Source organism: Poromitra crassiceps (assembly GCF_964638095.1).
Source record: "Poromitra crassiceps genome assembly, chromosome: 26".
Taxonomy (NCBI): Eukaryota; Metazoa; Chordata; class Actinopteri; order Beryciformes; family Melamphaidae; genus Poromitra; species Poromitra crassiceps.
Genome location: NC_139640.1, coordinates 5,450,279 through 5,473,608, shown reverse-complemented (window position 1 = coordinate 5,473,608; position 23,330 = coordinate 5,450,279). Strand labels below are relative to the sequence as shown.

At 44.2% G+C, this 23,330-nt stretch overlaps 1 protein-coding gene across 1 annotated transcript in view; it reads left to right on the top strand.

Moving 5' to 3' along the window:
- The window catches only part of sacm1lb (SAC1 like phosphatidylinositide phosphatase b), a 39,009-nt gene extending 18,050 nt beyond the window's left edge, over positions 1-20,959 (top strand). Inside the window, exons 10-20 of the mRNA XM_083661505.1 lie at positions 277-363; positions 503-571; positions 4,783-4,862; positions 4,947-5,045; positions 7,202-7,340; positions 9,659-9,728; positions 10,210-10,282; positions 12,489-12,582; positions 16,737-16,829; positions 16,914-16,971; positions 17,778-20,959. Coding sequence (XP_083517631.1) covers positions 277-363; positions 503-571; positions 4,783-4,862; positions 4,947-5,045; positions 7,202-7,340; positions 9,659-9,728; positions 10,210-10,282; positions 12,489-12,582; positions 16,737-16,829; positions 16,914-16,971; positions 17,778-17,914 — 999 coding nt within the window. The 3' untranslated portion in view covers positions 17,915-20,959. The remainder of the gene's footprint in view (positions 1-276; positions 364-502; positions 572-4,782; positions 4,863-4,946; positions 5,046-7,201; positions 7,341-9,658; positions 9,729-10,209; positions 10,283-12,488; positions 12,583-16,736; positions 16,830-16,913; positions 16,972-17,777) is intronic.
- Positions 20,960-23,330: the final 2,371 nt, after the last annotated feature.

Genomic DNA, 23,330 nt, shown 5'->3' with positions numbered 1-23,330 from the left:
AAGTAGCCACACAGTGAGAAAAAAGAAAGTGAGATAAAATAAATCATGTATTGCGGAAAAAAGTTATGCATCGATTTAAGATGCATGGAGATGCATCGATAATCGTAATCGAATCGTAGCCCTCTGAATCGTAATCGAATCGAATCGTGAGGCCAGTGAAGATTCACAGCCCTACTACTAGTATCATACTTAATGGATGTATGTGTGATTGAAGGAGGCGTGTGATATGCAATAAGTGGGCATTTATTGATTTGACTCTTTTGTTTTTATTCACAGACCCGAGGCTCCATTCCTTTTTACTGGTCCCAGAGGCCCAATCTCAAGTACAAACCCAAACCACAGATTAGCAAAACAGTCAGTCATGTAAGTTGTCTTTAAACTCACTTTAAACTAAAATGTTTGTTTGTTTTTGAATGAATCCCCTTTTTGTATTTGTATTGTCATTTTTTTAAACTTTGTCATAACAATTTTCCTCTTCTTCACTATGTGTTTAACTCTATAGTTGGATGGATTCCAGAGACATTTTGACTCCCAGATTATTCTCTATGGAAGACAAGTGATTTTAAATTTGGTAAGATCAGAAAAACACCTTTATTTATTACATTTGGAAGGAGATTATTTGTTGGTACAGTGACATCTTTGGGTTGTTTGGGATAAAAACAACAACTTTGGAGCACATTGTTTATTGTGTGTTTAGGAGGGTTGAATTGTGAAGTGAGTGTAATTGGACAATCAGTCGTACAATGTGACCATGTGTATTTTCTTTATTGGCATTCAAATTTTACATTTAAACGTGATATCCTGATTTTTCCATTTTATATGCGGAACTGCTGTAGCCTACTTAAAATAAAACAAATCAACTACAAGCCAAGTATACTTATACTTTCTGTATAAGGCAAGAATACTTATTTATACTTTTCTTAAGTGTATCTCAATCACAAGTTTAAGTACAAGTATAAGCCAAGTATACTTAGACTTTTCTGTATACTGTGTAAGTACTTAAGTGTAAGTATACTGTATACTTTGTAAGTACACTTAACTCATTGAGTGCCAATGACGACAGCTGTCGTCAATTCAAATACTGACGTAGAGTGCCAAAGACGACGATTGTCGTCAATTGCGTTTTTTGACGGGGGGGGGGGGGGGTCCATCGAAGCCAGATCTATGTCCTGTAACATTTTGGGACATGTTGAATGTCTATAACCTATTTTACCGAGCCATTAGGTGGCGACAGTGCTCTCCAGATGACAGAAGTGTCAAGGAATACAGCCTGACAAAGCCGTGATCAAAGACAAACCGCGCTCATGCTGCAGCCCAGAGCCATCATGTAGATGGCTCTGGGCTGCTTGCCAACAGCAATCAATCCGCGCACACAACTGCAGCTCCTCTGCCTGTCTGTCTGTCTGCATAGTTTCTTCACACGAGTACCCACCAGAAAGGCAGCACCCAACGCCGAAGGGCCAACCCTTACCTGCAGTCGCGTTGGGCATTTCCTCATTGCTGCTGTGAGCTGCCAGGAGCCGCGCGGCGCAAAAACAGAGGCTCCGAATAGACTTTGTGCGTGTGGGGAGGAGTTGGCAGCTGACTCGGGGAGAGGCGGGGAGAGGGGGGGGCAGGGGGGCAGGGGGGTGGGGCGCGCATGCACCACAGAACTAAACCAGGTCACATCATCAGAAAATATTAGCTAGAGTCAGTGAATGTGCTTGAAATAATGCATTTCACAAAAGGCTGAATATCTCAGCTTCCTGATAGAAAAGCATATTTTTGCTGTTTTTGACCTATCTTCTCCGGCTGATAACTAAAGAACGGAAAATGGTATCAATAAACTTTTTTTTGCTGATGATACAATAGAGTCTCCTTGTTCTTTTTGCGTGTTCGGTGTTTACATAGTAATATCACACAATATTCTGTGGGCCTCGAGAAATCACTGAAAACGCTCTGAAACTCTGGCACTGGGAGCGTCCGTTCTCCAAAAGTGGCTGGCACTCAATGAGTTAAGTATAAGTATACTTAAATGTAAGTATACTGTATACTAGGGGTGGGAGAAAAAATCGATTCACCTAAGTATCGCGATTTTTAATGTCACGATTTTTTGGATCGATCTTTTATTCCAGAATCGATAATCGCAAATTAAAAAAAAAAATTTTTTTTTTTTTTTTTTTTTTTTTTTTTGGTGCTTGCAGTCAGGCCACTCACTGAACAGCAGGCTAGGCGCCGCCTACTGGTTTACTAGTGGTTTTATTACTTTATTAGTTAGTCTGAAGTAATAATTACACTTCAGGGTTAAAGTGGGTGCATCTCATTGTAAAATTGGACTTCAAACGGCCCAAATCTGGCTTCAAACGGCCCAAATTTCACGCGCGTTGGCCCATATCGGCCTGGCCTGCTTGGTATCTAATGCCCGGCCTGAATTATGATCCCAGTCCGCCCCTGTTTTTAACTATATCGCCCAGCCCTACTCATGATATATAATATACAGTCTCTAGTGTATGATTCAACTTTTCCCATGTTCTAATCTAGTGTAAAAAAGCAAACAAACTGAAAAAATAAAAGAAAAAAATAAACAAAAATCGCAATAAATCGTAATATCGAATCGCAATAATCGTAGAATCGCAATAATCGTGAATCGCAATATATATCGAATCGGCACCAAAGTATCGTGATAGTATCGAATCGGGAGATAAGTGAATCGGCACAGCCCTACTGTATACTGTGTAAGTACCGTACACTTAAGTATAAGTATACTTAAGTGTAAGTATACTGTATACTTTGTAAGTACACTTAAGTATAAGTATACTTAAATGTAAGTATACTGTATACTGTGTAAGTACACTTAAGTATAAGTATACTCAAGTGTAAGTATACTTAGGTACAATTTTGATAAGTATATATTTGATAAGTATATAAAAAGTAAACTAAAAGTATACTCTCTCATTTTAAGTTTAAAAGAAGTATGCTAAAGTATACTAATTGTACACTTGTATAAACTTATTTTTGCTAAGGGCAGGCCAGACATAGCATGACATTCAGACTGAATCATCCACTCATAAACTCAATTCCTCTTCTAGTCTGAGATTGCAGTCACTTCAGAGGATTTCTATGAGGGGGCGGGGCTTCGGTCTTCCCTAACCAATCACTAGAGGCCAAGGTGTCCATGGCAACTGGCCGGCCGACAGCAGTGCGAGATCGCCGCCTGCTGGAGGCAAATCTCTCTGGGCTCCCTGGCTTAGCACACCACTCTCACGGAATAACGGATTCGGGACCGCGATAAAAGATGAGACAACTTGGAAGTGAGCGAGGGTCGTAGGACTGAAGTGGTCAGTTCTGAAAATATGTGTCTCATTCCAGCATCGGTTGTAAAGCGCTAAATCTTAGCGCTCGCTCATAAACGTTAGCCGAGCACAGCTGCCTTTCATAGACAATTATGAACAACCGATAACCATTTAGCTGGAATAAGTAACGAAAGTCACACATTTTCAGAACTTGTAACGTTAGTCCAACTTACTTGCTGACTTCTCCAAGTCCCCATTTCTGTTTGGTCCGTGTCGCCTTTGCTAGGAGACGTGTTTCATACAACTCCCTTGGCCCGCCTAGTCACAAGCACAAGCTAACGTAGCTACATTAGCGGTTTGTCACCAACACTTCTGATGGTTTTTGTTCGGTTTGTTTCGGTAACCTTGTAAAAAAAAACTGACATGTTTTAAACAGCTAAAAATAGCATAATATACGACCTTTAATCATTTTGACATTTTAGGCCATTATTAGGCTATCTCTGCTTTGGCCACAGCTGTCTCTGTTTCTGTTGTGCATGACTGACAACAGTGTTAGCCTATCAGCACCCGTGTTTGGATTTTCAACCAGAGAAAAAGCTTTTGCACATGACGATGCCAGACCAAGAACGGCCAAATACACAACTGTGGAGTGGGCATGGCTTCGAACATCTGGAGCCAGGCTAGGCCAGACCATAAAGTCTCTGGTTCCTATTTTGAACTACTAAGGAATTGTCGAAAGCTGGACTCGCTTCATTTTACAGGTCCGATACCATGTAAAAACATATGAACGCAAATATGTTGTATACTTAATTATCGACCACGTAGTCTCGCAGTAGCTCCAGACGTAGATGGATATCTACGTCTGGTTGCACAACTCCTGAAAGGTGGTTAAGGACCGCCCCCAAAGACCAAAACAAAATGCAGCATGACACAACTCGTGGGGCGGTACATTTTGAACGACGCACCAATGCAGGCAGAGAGCCGCCGGATTACCATAACAGCCCAGCCAATCAGATTTGACAGTAGGAATTCCTATGGCAAAACCCGGAAATGTTGACTTGTGATTCAGCCTGGCTGGGGGCGTGGTCAGGGTGGGGTAAATCCCCCGTTCTATCCATTCAGCAAAGTTAGAATTTAGCTGATAGCCCAGCCCAGGCAGACACGATCGGGGATTTAACCACCGCAGTAAACGCACATCTGAGCAGACGTCTTGTGTTCTGCTCTAGAACCCCCCAAACCTGTAGTTTAGAGCCGCAGCACCGTCTTTTGGTGAGTCAGCCCATGAGATATATGAGCGGTTTTACCCCACTCGCGCGCCAGCCGTTTAGCATTTTGTGGACATTCCCAGACATGACGACTGTCTCGTATGTGCTTATATTACTGAGATTATGATACAAAGTGGGTTGATAATCGGTAAAGCCATCCTTTAACATCTAAAATAGTTCATACATTGTTTGGGACGTGTAAAATGAAGGTTTACAGTTTTTTGATTTTTGTTTTTCCCTCACAGATTAACCAAAAAGGCTCAGAGAAGCCACTGGAGCTTGCATTTGACAAGATGGTAGCCAGTTTGGCTAACGGCATGGTCAAGTAAGGAGCCCCTTGCACTGTACGAAGCCACCACTTGGATGGGTCCACACAGGATTTCTTTGTAAACCCCTGCTCTCTCTTCAGGTACATAGCCTTTGACTTCCATAAGGAGTGCAGTAGGATGAGGTGGCACCGCCTGCAGATCTTGGTCGACATGGTTGCTGAGATGCAGGAGGAATTTGGGTCAGTGCCTTCTTGCATGTTGTGCAAGTTCATCCACTAATACACCACGCTCGCTCTGCTGTGGTGGGCTGCTGTGCTTGCTAGCAGGCTAATGGCGTATGTCGTTGTGTTACTGACGCTCACTGTCAATAGCTGTGTTTCCATTACAGTTTTTCGCAAAATAATTGCGATATTTCTACAACTTCGACAATGTACAATTGCGACTTGTAGGCGTTTCCATTGAAGTTGAGTTTGAGTGACGGCACACACACCTGAACGCAATTCCCCGTTGCAGCAGCTGCCACAGTGATTACGCACGGGGATCTGCCCCATATCCCGTCCCCAGCATGCTCAAATCCAACCAATGGTCAATGCAAATCACCACATGAAGTTACAACGCATATAAACGAGCCTGATTATCAATTCAAAAGAAAATGAGTGTCAACATATTGCTGGCTGCAGTGAATGCAGTGAGCGCGAGAGGCAGAGGAAAAAAGGTAGCCTACAACTGCGCGCACACAGACAGGCAGCCTGTCACCATGGACCGTTTCTGTCATTAAACATGATCTATTTTCCCCAGCTCCGCTTTTGCACAACACTCGTCTTTCTGCTAGGTTGCTGCGGAGGTTTTGCCACGGCGAACCCTTTCTCCCTCATTTTCCTTTCATTTTCCGCTCCTTTGCCAAAGGAGAAGATGGGTCACATGACGTGCAAATGCGAAAAATGCGTTTCCATTACACTTTTGCGATAAACTGCTATATCGACACGTCTGAAAAACCACCTCATGAGAGCGCAAAAACTTTTTGCGATATTTGGGAGGTTTTTCGAAATTTATGTGTTTCCATTACCCACTTATTGCGATATTTAGATTTTGCGCATTTCTGTGGGTAATGGAAACACGACTAATGATGCTTTGCGCGCGCAGATCAGGATTTGATAGGCTACGTGAAATATGACGAGGCACGTCGCACCCTTCAATCGTCCTAATGCTGAGCCACTGGTTGTGCGTCGCCAGGAGGCGGGCAGGGATCAATAATCAACACACAAACAATATCATATTTTCACAATAACCGGCAATAAATTCAGGAAGGCTAGTATTGTTTTGGGAAGGCTTTTAGCCTTCTCTAGCCTACAGCACCCGCCGCCCCTGAACGTTACTTATTAGTGCTAATAATCACAAACGTGCATGGTTATATCAATCAAATGTACTTCAAACCTTGGCGTAACTGTAGCCTACCTACCTCGTTGTGTCCATAAAAATGAGGGCTATCCAGTCGACATTAACGTTAGCAGTGTGTCGTCGCACAAACCAAAACATTGGTCCATGTGTCTGACTGTGATGACGTGTGAGTGACGTTACATAAACAGAAAGGAGGGGGCTCTGCTCCGCTCTGCTGCTGTCGATCGCTGTCGATGCAACTCGCCTCCTCCAGGCTCCTCCTCCAGGCTCCTCCTCCAGGCTCCTCCTCCAGGCTCCAGGGATTTAAAGGGACAGTGAAAAAAAAAAGGGTGACGGTCAGAAATTGACGCTCAAAAATTGACAGTCAAAAAGTACTCAGCTCGAAAATGTTTAATGAACGGCTAATTAGCCGGCAGCCGGCGGTTATGGAAAACACCGGGCTTTGTCTTCCACTCTGTCACTAGTAATGTGTGTGATGGGATCAGTGTTGGGGGTAACTCATTACAAAAGTAACATATTACATATTACTTTTAGCAGTAACTCAGTAATATAACTTATTACTTATAGGATTTCAGTAATATTATACCAGTTACTTTGTCAAGTAACTCAAGTTACAAATTGAGTTATAAATAAATAAATCAAAGCACATATTTAAAAAAGATACAATAATTTCCTAATTGAACTGTGTGTTTTTATGCAAATAACCACTATAGATGACAATAACAAAGGAAAAGAATAACATTTAGAATTTTGGATTGTTTACACTGACTTCAAGGCGGTTGAAATTATTTGTCGGGATGGTCCCGGGGCGACGGTGTCATTCTGCTGCTGCTGTTGTTTTGGTAAAAGTAATGCAAAAGTAGTGTAATAAGTAAGGAGTTACTCTACACAGACAGTAATATTGTAAAGTAACTTATTACTTTAAAATGAAAGTAACTAGTAATATGTAGTATATTATATTTTGAAAGTAACTTGCCCAACACTGGATGGCATGCAGGTATTTCCTGGTGGACGCAGATGGGAAGGTGCTAATCCAGCAGGAGGGGATGTTTCGTAGCAACTGCATGGACTGTCTGGACCGGACCAACGTCATCCAGAGCCTGCTGGCCAGACGCTCGCTGCAGTCCCAGCTACAGGTAGGACTGCCGGTTTATCCACACATTCACAATGTGCCACAGTTAAGCTGGGCTCAGTTTTTGAAATCGGGTTGCGTCACACATAAGAAGAAACTTAACCAATTCTCTTCTTCTTATAGCAAACAAGCTCATAAACAGTTACTGTAAATATAAAATTGATTGTTGGTTGATTGATTCACTTTGATGTCTCCGAAATTGCATATACATCGTGATCATTTAATGACTTACAATGCTTACTTACAGTAGCCTAAATATATTACATGTTCTTTTAAAATGTAAGCTGTATCATTTAAGAAAGTAAACTGTCAGCATATTTCTAAATATAGGCCTATTACAATAATGTTCTGCTTGTAAAAATACAACTACATTTTTCCCCGGTTTCCCGCCATTAATTTCCCGGGAAACGGGAAATGGGTTCGATGGCATTTCCCGAGAATCCCGTTTCCCAGGGTTAAAGGGCATGGTGCAGGTTGGAGACCACATTGCATTAATATGTGGAAGGGGTATATAGCAATGGGATTTGGGTTTTTGTAACCAGCAGGGGGCACTGTTCCATTTCATGGAACTACCTTTTGTGATGTCACAGGGATGCAAAATAGTCACCTTTAGGTGACAGTCACATTTTTCAGCCCAAAATATGAGGATTTCTGAGTGGTTTTATGTCTCTGCCCTGGTATCTGTCACCTTTTTTCACTCTCCATGACTTTGCATCCCTGTGTGTGTCAGCCCCAGCAGAACATTCTCCTCTTGTGATGTCACTCCTGTTGTTATGTCACACGCCCATTTATAAAATGCCCCCTTTTCCTCCATATTTATACCCTGTCGGGGGGGGGGGGATCTTTGTCTTTTTGGAGTGTTTTCACTGTAATCATGAGCCCAAAATGTCAATTCAGATTAACCTGCACCATCATGCTCTTTAAACCCTTAACGTGTCCTACATGGCTTGGTCCTATCGCAGCCCATTGAAATGGAAGTCCCTTCCTAAATGCCTGGCCGTTTGACACACACATATCGTTGCTAGGATTTGGCTGTGGCAACTTGGCGAGAGGATGTTTTTGCCAGTGTCTGCAACTGTGGACTTTGAACGCATGGGCTTTGTGACCCCGGGGCGGGGGGGCTCTGTGACCCCGGGGCGGGGGGGTCATAAAAAGTCCAGAGTTTATGGTCTGGCCCAGTGTCCCAGTGTGTCTTTCTCAGGACCTAGAAGGTCTTGAGAAAGGAGTGTGAGATACAGTTTGTGTTTGGAATAAGGTTGCAAAATTCCGGGAATATTCAAAGTCGGGAACTTTCCACGAGACTTAACAGGAATATGGGAATTAACGACCAACTGTTACAGACATAAAACGTTTTGTTTTGTCATAAGCAGACATCCATGCAAACATTTCTAATTACACTTTTTACTTAATCGATTTGTGAGTATAGAACTTTAATGGATTATTTCAATGAACAACAAGTGGTCCTTTTCTAAAACAAAATGTTTATATGTATGGCTGTACAGTATATGACAAGGTAAAAACAGTTAGCATAAGTTAGCCTACGCCAACATTTCCATCGTATTCCTGTTAATTCCACTATGATGATGGAATTAACTATTTTCCCATATTACACAAGTTTAGATGTTGAAGACATCGGTAAATAATTATAATTTGTTACCAAAATATGCTTGTTTAGGGCAAAGCAAGCTTGTTCACCAACTTTCAGGGCGATTTTCTCTGGATGTTGATTTTAGGTGTACGAACATTCAAATAAGCATATCTTCTTCAACTATTTGCAGATTTCAATGTATGGCATAATTTGAAATCTTACAATCTGCACTTTCATAATCTATAAAAGGACACCCGCACACTGTCTCCACTTGCTCTGGCAGGAATGTAATACAATGTTTCAGTACAAAACTCTTTTCTTTTTTGTACGAAACATTGTATTAAATTCCTGTTTGATCAAGTGAAGACACTAGACGTGTGCCGGTGTCCCTTCTTCGTCTAAGTGCATCTACTCCACCTACGCACCTGCCACAAGACTTCTCAGGTGTGCAAGAGATGTTAGATGATCATAATTCATTAAAAATGGAATGATTGAATATTGCGAACATGCAAAAAAAAAAAATCCTGAATTCCCGAAACTTGAAGTGACCGAGCAAGAAAATAAAAAAACTCATTGTACTCTTTACATTTTTATTGAATGTTTCACACAGTGATTCTAGACACAAAACATTATTGAAAACCGGGTTGGGTGACATTTCTATAAAAATGTATACAACATATTTTGGCCAGTAAAAAAATATATTTTTGAGTCCATGTATCATATCTGCCCTGCAGAGAATGGGAGTCCTCCATATGGGTCAGCAGATCGAAGACCAGGCAGACTTCGAGAAGATCTACAAGAACGGTGGGCTCTCCCTCTCACAGCATTGACCGTAACAAGTGGCCACATACTGAGGCCATTTACACCTGGCATTAACATGCCTTTTCTGTTATCAGATTGCAATCAGATTGTGCTTGACCACTTGAAAGTACAGGTGTAAATGCCCCCAAGACACGTTGAAGAAGGATTGCAATCTGATCGGCCAAACCACCTCCAGAGGTGGTCAGGGATGCCTTGTGAATGTGTACACATTGAACACAAGTGTAAACGCAATGCGTCCTCTCAATCTGGATACAGCAACTGTATGCGGATTGAGAGGACACCCATTTTGGGTGATCAGATTCCAATCAGATTGCAATCTGATCACCCAAAACGCATGTTAACGCCAGGTGTAAATGAAATCAGGCTAATGTGGTCAAGCACTAGCTGATTGCAATCTGATGACAGAGAACGCATGTTTTCAACCTTGTTTGCCCTCTGTCCCTCCCCGTCCCTCCCTTTGCAGCCTGGGCAGATAATGCCAACGCCTGTGCCAAGCAGTACGCTGGCACTGGAGCGCTGAAGACCGACTTCACAAGGTCTGTTTCTACACGTCTGTCAGGCATTACGCCAGACAGCTCACACACAGTCTACCTAAGTGTTGAAATTGTCAGCAAATACAGTACTTTTACATAAACCCACATTATATATGATATTGGCCTTTTTTTTTATATATATATATATCAGATATGATCCAGTCATTGTTGTCCACCTCTGATATGATAGCGGTTCCTCACTGGCCACAGATAAAGAAAAACCGATCAACTCTGTAGTTCCTCGAATGGCCACTTGAGGCTGGCTCCAAAAGCCGAGTAAATCCCCATGGACCCCCATGACAAAATGCCTGATTTTACAACAGGATTAAACGTGTTTACAGCATGGTTCAAAACAAGGTTTTGGTCTATATAGCCAAGTTAAGCTTTCCTGACAACTGTATGGGGGCGTCCGGGTAGTGTAGTGGTAGATTCACCGCCTACCCAACGCGAGGGTCGCAGGTTCGCGCCCCCGTGTTACCTCCGGCTTGGTCGGGCGTACATACAGGCACGATCAGGCTGTGGCTGCGGGTGGGAAGCCGCATTAGGGGTATGTGCTCTGGTCGCTGCACTAGCGCCTCCTCTGGTCGGTTGGGGTGCCTGTTCGGAGCAGAAGCGAATAGTGTGATCCTCCCACGTGCTACGTCCTGCCGGTGAAGCTCCCCGCTGCCAGGTGAAAAGAAGCGGCGGGTAACTGCGCATGTGTCGGAGGAAGCATGGTGCTAGTCTACGGCTCTCCCCAGATCGGTAGAGGGGGTGCAGCGACCGGGGCAGCAAGGGGGAAATTGGCCATGTGCAATTGGGGAGAAAATGCGGGGGGGGGGAAACTGTATGGGGTGAATTTGATATCTCACCTGTTTAGAGTAAAATACACAATAGAAAAGACTGTGTTTTGGACGTGATTGACAGGTCGCCTGTCCATTGATCGCGCAGCTCGCCGATCACGGCCCAATAGCAGGCGGAGCTGTGGCTGGTTTGGGTGGAATTCGTTCCTCCTCGCCCCACTCCGTTGCACAGCCGACTAACGTGAGGTGGAGCTTCATATAGTCTCTAGTTTTCTGGCTGGGCACGGGCCTTTGTGCCAACAAAACTGTTTTAAACATGGGGAATTCACACCGGCATGCGCCGGGGACAGCAGTGTTGGAGAGGAGACACATTGAAATAAAGAGTTCATTGAGGAGAACACGTTGTCTTTCGTATTTTCTGCCATAGGCATTCATTTTGTAAAAAAAAATAATATTATTAATATGATCGATAATCGATAATTGATCGTTAATTTTCCCCGATTTTCGATTATGGAAATTTTTCAAAATGAACATCCCTAGTCTCAGGTATAAACCTCACATGACATCTAATTCTATTTTGCACCTGTTATCAGAGAAACAGGAAGGAAGGAAGTCATATATGACATACATACAGTGTATGACTTATTTTACTTCCTCAAGACGCCATTCACTTTCATTCCGCTTCAAACTAAATTAAAGCCGTCATTTCAGAGATGGCAAGCTAACTATAGTGATGTGGTCGATGCAAGAGATGTCTGTTTCTACATCATTTTTGCTTGCACCCGTTTTCAACCAGCTTTAGTGTTTATCCAGAAGCTGTAAACAGTTTTGCAGGTATTCATTTAGTTTGACAGTTATTGACAGGTGATTTGATGTGGACCAGTGATGTCATTTTGTGCATGAAACATTAGATTAAAAAGAAAAGAAAAAAAAAAAGACTGCTTGTCTGATCACAAGATCATGTGGGAACGGTGGCGCAGTCGGTAGCTCTGTCGCCTCACAGCTAGAAGGTCCTGAGTTGGAGTCTCGCCTGGGACGCTGTGGGCGCTGGAGTTGTGACCCCCCCCCATATCTTCAGTGCCTACTGCCCAGGTGGGCTATCTCGTCGAAAGGGCCTTTCTGTGTGGAGTTTGCATGTTCTCCCCGTGCTCCCCAGGGGGTTCCTCCGTACATAACCCCCCACTAAAAACAACATCTGATGATGGTCCAATGATGGTCCCCGGGCGCTGGAAAGAAAAAGCGACCACTGCTCCTGGCCTGCCCCCCGGAGGAAAGGACAAGCCTGGATGGGTCAAATGCAGAGGACATATTTCACCGGCCACCGTCAGCATGAGTGTGTGTTGTGGCCGCATGCATGTGTTGTAGTGTGTTCGTGTGACAATAGAAGACGGGCTGCCGTCTGAAATCGTGTTTAAATCGTTTTTCAGAACAGGGAAGAGAACACAGTGGGGGCTGCTGATGGACGGCTGGAACTCCATGATCAGATACTACAAGAACAACTTCTCAGATGGCTTTAGACAGGTCAGTGTTTCCCATATAATGTTAATACACGGAAACTGCATAGGTTAGCATACCAGCTCGGGGAATGATGGCATTAAAACGCTTGGTGCCGTCACAGTTGACAGAATAAAATTGAACACTTGATCTTAAACACACGTGCATTCTAAAATCACCTGAATTTGAACACAACACTTAAAGTCGAACTGAACCTGTTCGTCACGTGCATATGAGTCCGTTTCAGACTGAAAACATAGTTTGTCTAAGATGACAGGTTGAGAGGCGGGTCATAGTATCATGTCGATGATTTTATTTGACAATTCTGGGGACTGGATTGGGCTTTGGCCAACGCGATTGGCTGACTCAGATTTGAATCTGAGCCAGCCAATCGCTGTGCCCCATGACCGGATGGACCATATATGGACTTCCTCCCCCCGAGTGGCTCGTGCTATCATAGCTGCTGACTGCTGACCTCTCCCCCTCTCTCCTCTTCTCCCCTCCTCTCCTCTCCTCTTCTCTCCCCCTCTCCTCTCCCCTCCTCCTCTCCCCTCCTCTCCCCTCCTCTTCCCTCCCTCTCCCCTTCTCTCCCCCTCTTCTCTCCCCCTCTCCCCTCCTCTCCCCTCTCCCCTCCCCCTCTCCCCTCCTCTCCTCCTCTCCCCTCCTCTCCCCCTCTCCTCTCCCCTCCTCTTCTCTCCCCCTCTCCCCTCCTCTCTTTAGCTCAGGAGGTAGAGCGGGACGGCCAATGACGCAAGGGTTGGCGGTTCGATCCCCGCTCCCTCCCAGCTGCTGTCGTTGTGTCCTTGGGCAAGACACTTAACCCTCCTTGCTCCCGATGGTGTGTAGGCACCCTGCGTGGCAGCCTGCCGCCATCGGTGTATGAATGGGTGAATGTAGACTATCTACTGATTGTAAAGCGCTTTGGATAAAAGCGCTATATAAATGCAGACCATTTACCATTTACCATTTACATGGTCCCAAACAGCGCAGGACAACGCGATTGGCTGACTCAGATTTGAATCTGAGCCAGCCAATCGCTGTGCCCCATGACCGGATGGACCATATATGGACTTCTTCCCCCCGACTTCCTCCCCCCGAGTGGCTCGTGCTGTCATAGCTGCTGACTGCTGACCTCTCCCCCTCTCTCCTCTTCTCCCCTCCTCTCCTCTTCTCTCCCCCTCTCCTCTCCCCCTCTCCCCTCCTCTTCTCCCCCTCTCCCCTCCTCTCCCCCTCTCCCCTCCTCCTCTCTCCCCCTCTCCCCTCCTCTCCCCCTCTCCTCTGGTTCCCCCCACCCACCCCGGTCAGCGGTCGCCTTTTATACACGGTCCCAAACAGCGCAGGACAACGCGATTGGCTGACTCAGATTTGAATCTGAGCCAGCCAATCGCTGTGCCCCATGACCGGATGGACCATATATGGACTTCCTCCCCCCGAGTGGCTCGTGCTATCATAGCTGCTGACTGCTGGCCTCTCCCCCTCTCTCCTCTTCTCCCCTCCTCTCCTCTGGTTCCCCCATCGACCTATATAAAGATGGACGCCATTTCAGGTCCCGTTTAGTGAAGCCGCTGCATGTTAGATCGCCGCCCTGACGGCTGAATCCAGTATTAGGTCACAAGGCCCGCCTCCCCATGTTAGTGGACGGAATGTACAAAATATTAGGAACATCCTTCTGATATCGAGTTGCCCCTATTGCACAATCCATACCTCAATAGTCCCAAAGTAAAATAAAAACTACTGTACGTGCAAGTCTGAGGTCTCTCTTTACGCATTGGTGAGGGCGGACTAGTATGAGTTGTCTTCCACAGCCAGCTTCTTTAGGTCGCTGTATCCTTACACACAATCATTACTCCACTACTCCTCTCTGCTATGAGAATGACATTGCATAAACAAATGGATGTTACTGTCACTGACGGTGACATCCATGACAGTGACATACTGACAGACTGTCAGTAACACTGTTACTGTGTTACTGACAGTCACACAACCACAGGTTTAACAATTAGCTCAATACACAGAAAGCACAACGAACTCAACTCAAAAACCCGCAGGTGGCTCCCCCTGCCCACGCACCGACAGCAATAAAAAAAAAATAATTTACCAATGACGTTCACTTGATGACAAAACCCATCCTCCCGAAACGCAAAGAGCAAGCCCTCCGAGCACACAGCAGTAATATAGAGCATCTCGTGCCGAACTGCATGTAAACGAAGCGTAAAGTTCCCAGTTGCTAGCCTGGAAATGGCGAAAATATTCTATTTTTGCAGCTTGACAGCTCCAGAAATCCTTTGAAAACGACCGCTGCGCGCGTCCATTTGCTACTTCATCACAACTACAACATCATAAACTCCTCCCTCCTTGTGCCTCGTCTCCTCTCCTGGTTGGTTTGTATTCGCGAATGCCTGATAACACCCACAACTCAACTAATTGTGATTGGCTAATCCCACAACTCAATGGAATTCTGATTCGTTAAAACACCTGTCATCAAAATTGTCGTCCCCATCTCATGACCAGAGTCGGGTCTTCGCGAAGGGTTGCTGGCTTGCTGTCGATCAACTATCATTTGCCGGTGGAGGCTGGTCCTATTTTAACCCCATAGTTGCTGAAACAAAGTGAGTCCAGGATCATAACAATTTTGGGACATTATTGCTGTTGTTCAGTGAATAAAAACTAATAAATAACAAATACAAATAATTTATTAGGGGAAAAATTATTTTCTTTCCCATTTCTTCTCACTGAATACCTAGAAGGCCCAGACGGTTCGCCACTGTTGGTATGGCATGATCTTTGCTGCTGCTATCATATTCCGTGCACGGTCTTTACTGATTGTCGTCAGCTTCCTTGCAATGTCCCATTGCTCTGCTACTTTGGAGAAGTGCTGGGCACATGTTTCTGCATAGTGTCGTTCTTCTGTATGTTGAACGGTTAAAGCAAACGTGCCATCTGGGAGTTTATTTAAAGTCCCTGGAAACCAGAAATATTGTTTTATTATTTAGCATTTTGAGTTCATCACATCACAGGAACCTATGTTAATAAGCCACCAGCCAAATTTGAACGATGATGAACGTCGCAAAGTATATAAATTTAGGTTTGACAGTCGTGGCAAAAGTCATGAGAATCAATTTGATTTTAGAGTGTATTTTCTCCCGCGGACTGTGTGGGCGTGTCCCGTCTGCAGCAGGTCTCCGAGAGAGAGAGAGAGAGAGGGAAATGGAGACTCTCCGTTTCCCTCTCCATCGGAGAGAGAGAGAGAAGGAAAGAGAGATGGTGTGTGCGTGTGTGTGTGTGTGTGTTCGCGTGTTGCTCGGCGAGAGGAAGACATCTCTGCCGCTGCTGCGAGTGCACAGCGCTACTGTGTGTGTGTCAGTGTGTGTGTGCGCGCGTGCGTGCATGCGTGTGTGTGATTTGATTAAATCTTATGACGTGATAAGCTCCTGCATTTTAGCACCGCGCGCTCCGCTCTCTTCAATGAGGAAATGGAAATCCAGACCTTGTAGAAAAGTGTCGATTTTTGGGGTTAGGGTTGAAAGTAATGTAAACCACTTTCTGAGGCACACAATTACTCACATAAGACCGTAAATTTAATAGTTAGAAGGTTTTTGTGGATTTTGGTTTCCAGGGACTTTAATGTAAAACGAGCCATTTAGAAGCGTGTTGCTTCAGCAGCAGGAAAAAGGAAACCGCTGCGACCGGCTTGACTGAAACTACGGGCGTGTCGAAGGGACAAAATAGCGGGATGCGATTAACACGATACAAAAAAATAACGCGTTATGGTCGGCCCTTAATCGCATCGCGATTAACGCGTTAACGCTGACAGCCCTAGTTTTAACATGTCGCTCTAGTTTTAGTTTTAGTTTTCATCGACTGTGAAGCTACTATACTTTTACTAGTCTGGTTCCAGACTCCCGAATCACGACCCGCCCGCTCTTCAGATTTGGGCGGGCGATAGACCCTTCTCACGGGGGCCATTTTGTGTCAAAAAGGCAGGGTAAACATAGGTGCAAGCAAGACACTAATGAGGGTTTCAAACTTCCATGATTGGAATTTGGAAACTCTCATTAGTGTTTTGCTTGCACCTGTGTTTATCCTGCCTTTCCGACACAAAATGGCCCCCGTGAGAAGGGTCTATTCAGAGTCTGCCGAAAGCTCTCGATCCAAAGGAGATTCCTCTTGTTTTGTTGCAGGACTCCATCGATCTGTTCCTGGGAAACTATGCGGTGGACGAGGTCGATATGACCACGCCTCTCCGCGATCCCAAAGACTGGAAGTTCCTGACGGTAAGCGCTGCTGAGGAACATCTACTTCTGCTTCTTCTCTGCCCTGATGCCTGAAATGTGACTCTAGTCCCTCTTCCCTTCCAGTTGCCCATCATCATGGTGGTCGCCTTCTCCATGTGCATCATCTGCTTGCTAATGGCTGGTAAGATATTTATGCAGGTTTCATACTTTATATAGTTTAGTTTAGTTTCATAGTTTAACCAGTTTAACTGTTCTTTTGAATGTCTTTCCTCTCCCGCCGGTCGGAGACCAAGGGGGGGGAGAGACTATGCATTGGTCTTGGTCCATCTGTCCATCTGTAATCTTACCACATGTCAAACTGTAAAGTCTCTGAGCAAAAGCTTTGGTGGGTTCCTATGGTTACACAGGCAATGCCAGACACCCATGTCGACCAGATTGTGGCGCTAGAGCAACTTTATGTTTTGGCCTATAACTTCTGAACCTTATGGGCCAAAATCAAAATTCCTTTTCCCACTACTCCTACAATTTTTTGCCCAATCTTCACCAAACCATGACACACAGCATGTGTGGACTGTCCTCCTGTACAAAAGTCCCATAGCGTTTTTTTTTACGCCTATGCGACACTGTGTGTAGTTCTGGATTAGCTTCGCACAAGCTTTTTACTTCTAGGGCTCGCATTTACGCTTCAAAACTCATGAAAGTGGTCCTCATGTGTGAAGATTATCCGGCTGAACACTGGTTCGCGTTTGATTAAACGATTGCGTTGCCCAGATACCTTATTTGAAGCACGCGGCAAAAACCCATTCAAAAATCCCATAGACAGAAACGGTGAAGAACCAGGAAGTCCGGGACTTCCGCGTTCCGACTACAAAAATACGTCATCCCTGCGGCTCTCTATTATCGCGATCGCAAAAACCAGCATGCATGGCTCCACTTTCATAACGCAGAGTGTACTCAGGTGTGCCCCGCCCCTCTCTCCCCTGGCAGGCGACACGTGGACAGAGACGCTGGCCTATGTGCTGTTCTGGGGAGGCGCCAGCGTGGTGACGGCCGGCGTCATCCTCTTCAACGGCCGGGACTTTGTCGACGCGCCCAAGCTGGTCCAGAAGGAGAAGCTGGACTGATTGTGTGCGTGTGGAAAGCAGCTGGGCCCTGCCGACCTCTCCTCCTCCTCCTCCTCCTCCTCACTCTACCCCCAGCAGCACCATCATCAGCGACCCTGGAGCCTGTACTAGCAGCCCGTCACCACCAGGGGGGGGCCTGAAGCCTGTACTAGCAGCCCGTCGCCATCGGGTGGCCTGGAGCCTGTACTACTAGCAGCCCCGAGGGTGGAGGCGGGACAGGGAGAAGGGGGGAGGTGCAGCAAGGCCAGGCCGTGCGTACGACATTGCTGTAAAGCGCAGACTGGGAAGCGCACGAGCCTGCTGCTGTCCACACCGCGACCACACTGTTCTGGATGGGACTGGCCTGTCCATATGTTTTACTGTCTACACCCAACATCATGTCACTGGTCCCCATTTCAATGGAATGCTTCCAAATGCCAACAAACTCCCACAGCGTTGATTTCTCTACCTTTGTCACGTACCTTTTGGTGTCCGATGCTGTATTTGGATGCACACGGTTGGGGTGAGGCACCCCTGACGCCCCGGGGTCGGGGTTAGGCACTGGTAGGGATGTAAAGATAACCGGTTTTAATGATAACCCGTGATAAAATTCCTTACGATAACCGTACCATTTCAAGTTTTCATTCTCATTAAAACGGTGGTACCGTGATTACCGTGTTACCATGATTACAGTGTTTTGAAAAACAGTGTAAATACTGTGCATCAACCAAAGTTGGTAACAAAAATGCAGACGCGCAGCCTTGGAGAAATGATTTCAGTGAATGTATCAATCCTTTTTGGGTCTGAGTTTTCAATATAAAACTTGGTGAAATGATTTCTGTAAGTGTATTAGTACTTTTTGAACATTTTCAGCACATTTTAACAAACCGCGATGATAATGATAATGTGATATTTTTGGTCACTATAATCGTGATATGAAATGTTCATTATCGTTCCATCTCTAGGCACTGGTGGTAGCTACTTGGTTGGGTTCAGGGTTTGGATATGGGCCGAGGTTAGAGAAGGAAGAGCTCCCACGGCCAGCTCCGCCACATTCGGCCGAGCTGTGCGCTAACACCAACGCTGACGCCAAAGTTACGTGACAAAGCGGCAGAAACGGACGGCGCGGGAGTGAGGACAAATGCACAAGGACTATGCAGAATGCCTGCTGTCATGCTACAGCACAACTGCAAGGGAACTATGTATTGCCTTTTGTCTTTGTCTACCATTGCCAATGTGATATATATAATTTATAAACTGTATATAGATGATACATACAGTGCATCCGGAAAGTATTCGTCGCGCTTCACTTTTCCCACATTTTGTTATGGTACAGCCTTATTCCAAAATGGATTCAATTCATTTTTTTATCTCAAAATTCTACACACAATAACCCCATAATGACAAAGTGAAAAAAGTTTTCTTTCACCGAGAGAGCTAGCTCCCTTGGCAGAGCTGATTAACGTGCCTCTTTATACTGGGGGAGTGAGTTTAACCAACCTACTCGCTACCACTCTGGACTCGCGAGGGATCGGCGCCGATTCACTTCGGTTACACCTATAGTGAAATGTCTGGTAGATTCTTTTGAATTAATTCCCTTGAAAAGTTCCTTAGAAAATAGACTTATTTAAACAATTATTGTAGTTCAAAAACATTAAAAACATGCTTTGATTTGATTGGATGAATCGCTGATGGTATGTGCACTGCTTAGTTCCAGCCGGTCTAGGCACATCAAAGAAATATGCTGTGATGATAAATTCTTTACCGGCCAGCTGGCGGCTGACTTTTTATTAATTTTCATCCGCCAATCCCAAAATTTACCCACATTTGGTGCTTGGCGGGTGTTAATTGTGGACCCTGTGTTCTGTTTCAACAGCTTATCGATGACAATGATATTTGTCAATGTTAGTTGGCATTGAAGTTAGCAAAAGTTGACTTTTCCTTCTTTTATACCCATCCATTTTCATCATTGACTGTTCAAAGCGTCAAGAGTCACTGTGACTCGTCAGTTTTAATTGCTTGAGACTTGACTTGATGCATGAAGAGAAGACTTGAAACTTGCCTTGGGTTTTGGTGACTCGGGACTTGACTTTGACTTGTACTTTGATGACTTGAAACGGTTTCTAAACTCTTGACAAAAGATCTTGTGTAAATGACTTTAAATTATGTTTTCTCTTTATGGAATGATTGCATTTATTGACGTTGAAACTGATTATCGAAAATGAAACTGATGCTTTTACCAGGTTTTTATTCTATTAAAACATTATTGCATTGAAGTCCTAGATAGTTTTCTTTAAGACTTGAGCAAAGTTGGTCACACATGGTTCAAAGTAAAGAAATCAGAACCATTGGACGAGAGAGAGAGAGAGGATGACATGCGACAAAGGTTCCTGGGCTGGATTCAAACCCACAACATTGTGTGTACATAACATGGTACCCACCTTAGACCACTGATCCACTAGGACGGCCCAAAATGTCTGTGTTGAAGGATTTACCACACGGGTGGTTTTCCCTGTATGATGAGGATTATAAACATGTTAAAAGTTACCATGGTAACTGCATCTCAGAAGCCTCAGGGCTGAGAAATCTGGACCAAGTTTCCGACTTGGAATTCTGACTTGAATGGCTGTCGCGTTGCATTTGCCCTAGAAGCAAGCTGGAATTCCCGACTTCCTGACATCGTCGGAATCCTACAGCATTAGTTGGATGCCATTGGCCCCACCGGGTCAGAACCAGGGTTTTGATCGTTGCAGGAGAACCAACTGTCACCGACTATTATCTCCTGTCGTTCCACCCAATCCTGCTCCGTTTGCTCTGTTCTTTAAATCATTGTCTCTCCAGCGTTCAGCTGTTGCTGAAAAGGTCAGGTTTGATTGGTCAGACTGCTGCCTTAAACTGGTCGATGAGGGTAAGGCTGTGTACATACGTCATAACGGTGATCATTAGGATCTCCCTCTGATGCTTCCTTACCTTGTCGGAATGACGTCTGCTGATTTGAGAATGTAAAAAAGAAAAGTATATTGATTATCGTGCCGCCTGATGTTTCCTTCCACTCCAATTGTCCAAACTGCCAATGTCATGGCTCCTCTCATGTCAAATGTAGTGGTGCTGTAATAAACAAGGCAGATGATTGCTATTGTAATAATGTGTTGTGTGGTTGCTTGTTGTCCTCATGTAGTTTTCCACTCTTCCACCGTTGTATATTATTAATTAGGGGTGCACCGATCGATCGGCAAGCAATCTGTATTTAGCAGTAACTCAGTAATATATCTTATTACTTATAGGATTTCAGTAATATTATACCAGTTACTTTGTCAAGTAACTCAAGTTACAAATTGAGTAAAAAATTGTTTTAATCAAAGCACATATTTAAATAATCTCCTAATCAAACTGTGTTTTTATGCAAATAACCACTACAGACGCCAATAACAAAGGAAAAGAATAACATTTCGAATTTTGGATTGTTTCCAGTGACTTCAAGGCGGTTGACATTATTTTTCGGGGTGGTTCCGGGGCGGCGATGTCATTCTGCTACTGCTGTTATTACAGTGAAAGTAATGCAAAAGTAGTGTAATAAGTAACGAGTTACTCTACACAGACAGTAATATTGTAAAGTAACTTATTACTTTCAAATGAAAGTAACTAGTAGTATGTAGAATATTACATTTTGAAAGTAACTTGCCCAACACTGGTCGTTTCCCAACTGTTTTACTGGAACGCAGTCAACTCGGGTGTGACGTCACTCAATTGGGAAATCCCTAAATCCCAATGCAAATGTGAGGCAGCAGATCTTGCCATATTTTAATCTACCCTTTTAGCTGTGAAATAATGTACAGTCGGCTATGTGTGATTCTACCTTGTAAAGTTAACCATTCACTTTATTATCACTTAGTATCACTAATGATCACTAATGACTAATCTTCCATGTTCTCCTTTTGGTCAATCTTCCCATCTCCTTTTGACTGTTAATGTTTGACTGACATTTTCTACAACACTCATTCCTATAAATGTTGGTGTGTGTGTTGGTGTGTGTGTGTGTGTGTGTGTGTGTGTGTGTGTGTGTGTGTGTGTGTCTGTCTGTCTGTCTGTGTGTGTGTGTGTGTGTGTGTGTGTGTGTGTGTGTGTGTTTTTTTTTTGTGTGTGTGCATCAGTGGCGGCTGGTGAGTTAAAAAAATGTGTGGAGGAAGCAGGAAAACCAACCCACGTTACACCAGTTACCTACAGTATACACTATAGTTACCTAGACACTATAGTTACCTAGACACTATAGTTACCTAGACACTTAGATGTTACTAGACACCTACCTCTGTGTGTTTTTGATATAATTATGCTGTATTACTGTCATTGATGTTGCTGCTACTGTAACGCCAGTATTTACCTCCAGGCCAGAGATAAATAAAGTAGCCTACTCCATCTATCTATCTATCTATCTATTTGGCTACTTGTGTATTTTCTTGTGTTCAAGGAAAAAATAGGCAGTAAAACAATGAGAACAATGCTTAGATGTCTTACACACAATTGACTGAAATGACCAAAACAGTCATACATTCTGTCGTGTGTGTGTGTGTGTGTGTGTGTGTGTGTGTGTGTGTGTGTGTGTGTGTGTGTATATATATACATATACACACACACACACACACACACACACACACACACACACACACACACACACACACATATATGTGTGTGGGGGGGTAAATGTCAGATTTATTATATTTTATAATTGCTTTTTATTTAAGTCTCATAGGGTGTACAAAAGCCCAAATGTAGTGGTCATTGAGAGGGATTTAAAAAAAAACATAAAATATAAAATAAACAGGGAAACATTTGAATGTGAATTTGGTTATTTGCTTGAGAACCCCGAGTGCTATAAAACGACTAACCGTCATGCAACAGCGTCGATCAACGCCGAGTGCAGATGACTGTAAATTAAAAGTCTCTGGCCAAACTCAAACAAGCCCAAAGTCACCATGGAGGGAATTGGAAGGTGGTACTGTGACAGTAAATTATTGATTGATCGCTTATTAATTGGTTGTTGATCACGGGCAACTCATTATTGATGGATCAACAAGGCATTTCAACTATTTTTCCATTACAGTACAGGAAGCAAGGGTTTGTGGGAAATGTCAAATATGGTCTTAATTTAGAGACACAATAGCTCTTCCACTGGCAATAGAAACTATCATCTCCATATTTCTTTATGGCAACGATAGCAGCAACGTTTTCTCGACTGAAGTTATTTTTCTTTCCCGTGGAATTGAGTATCATTGTAAAACATGAATGCTATGTGTGTGGCGTGTGTGTGTGACAGACACAGGACAGCGTCCGTGTTGTGTGGCATGTGTGTGTGACAGACACAGGACAGCGTCCGTGTTACCGCTGCAGGGAGTTGATGCTTTTAGTGAGGATTTTTACTTTACAATTCCAACAGCATCTC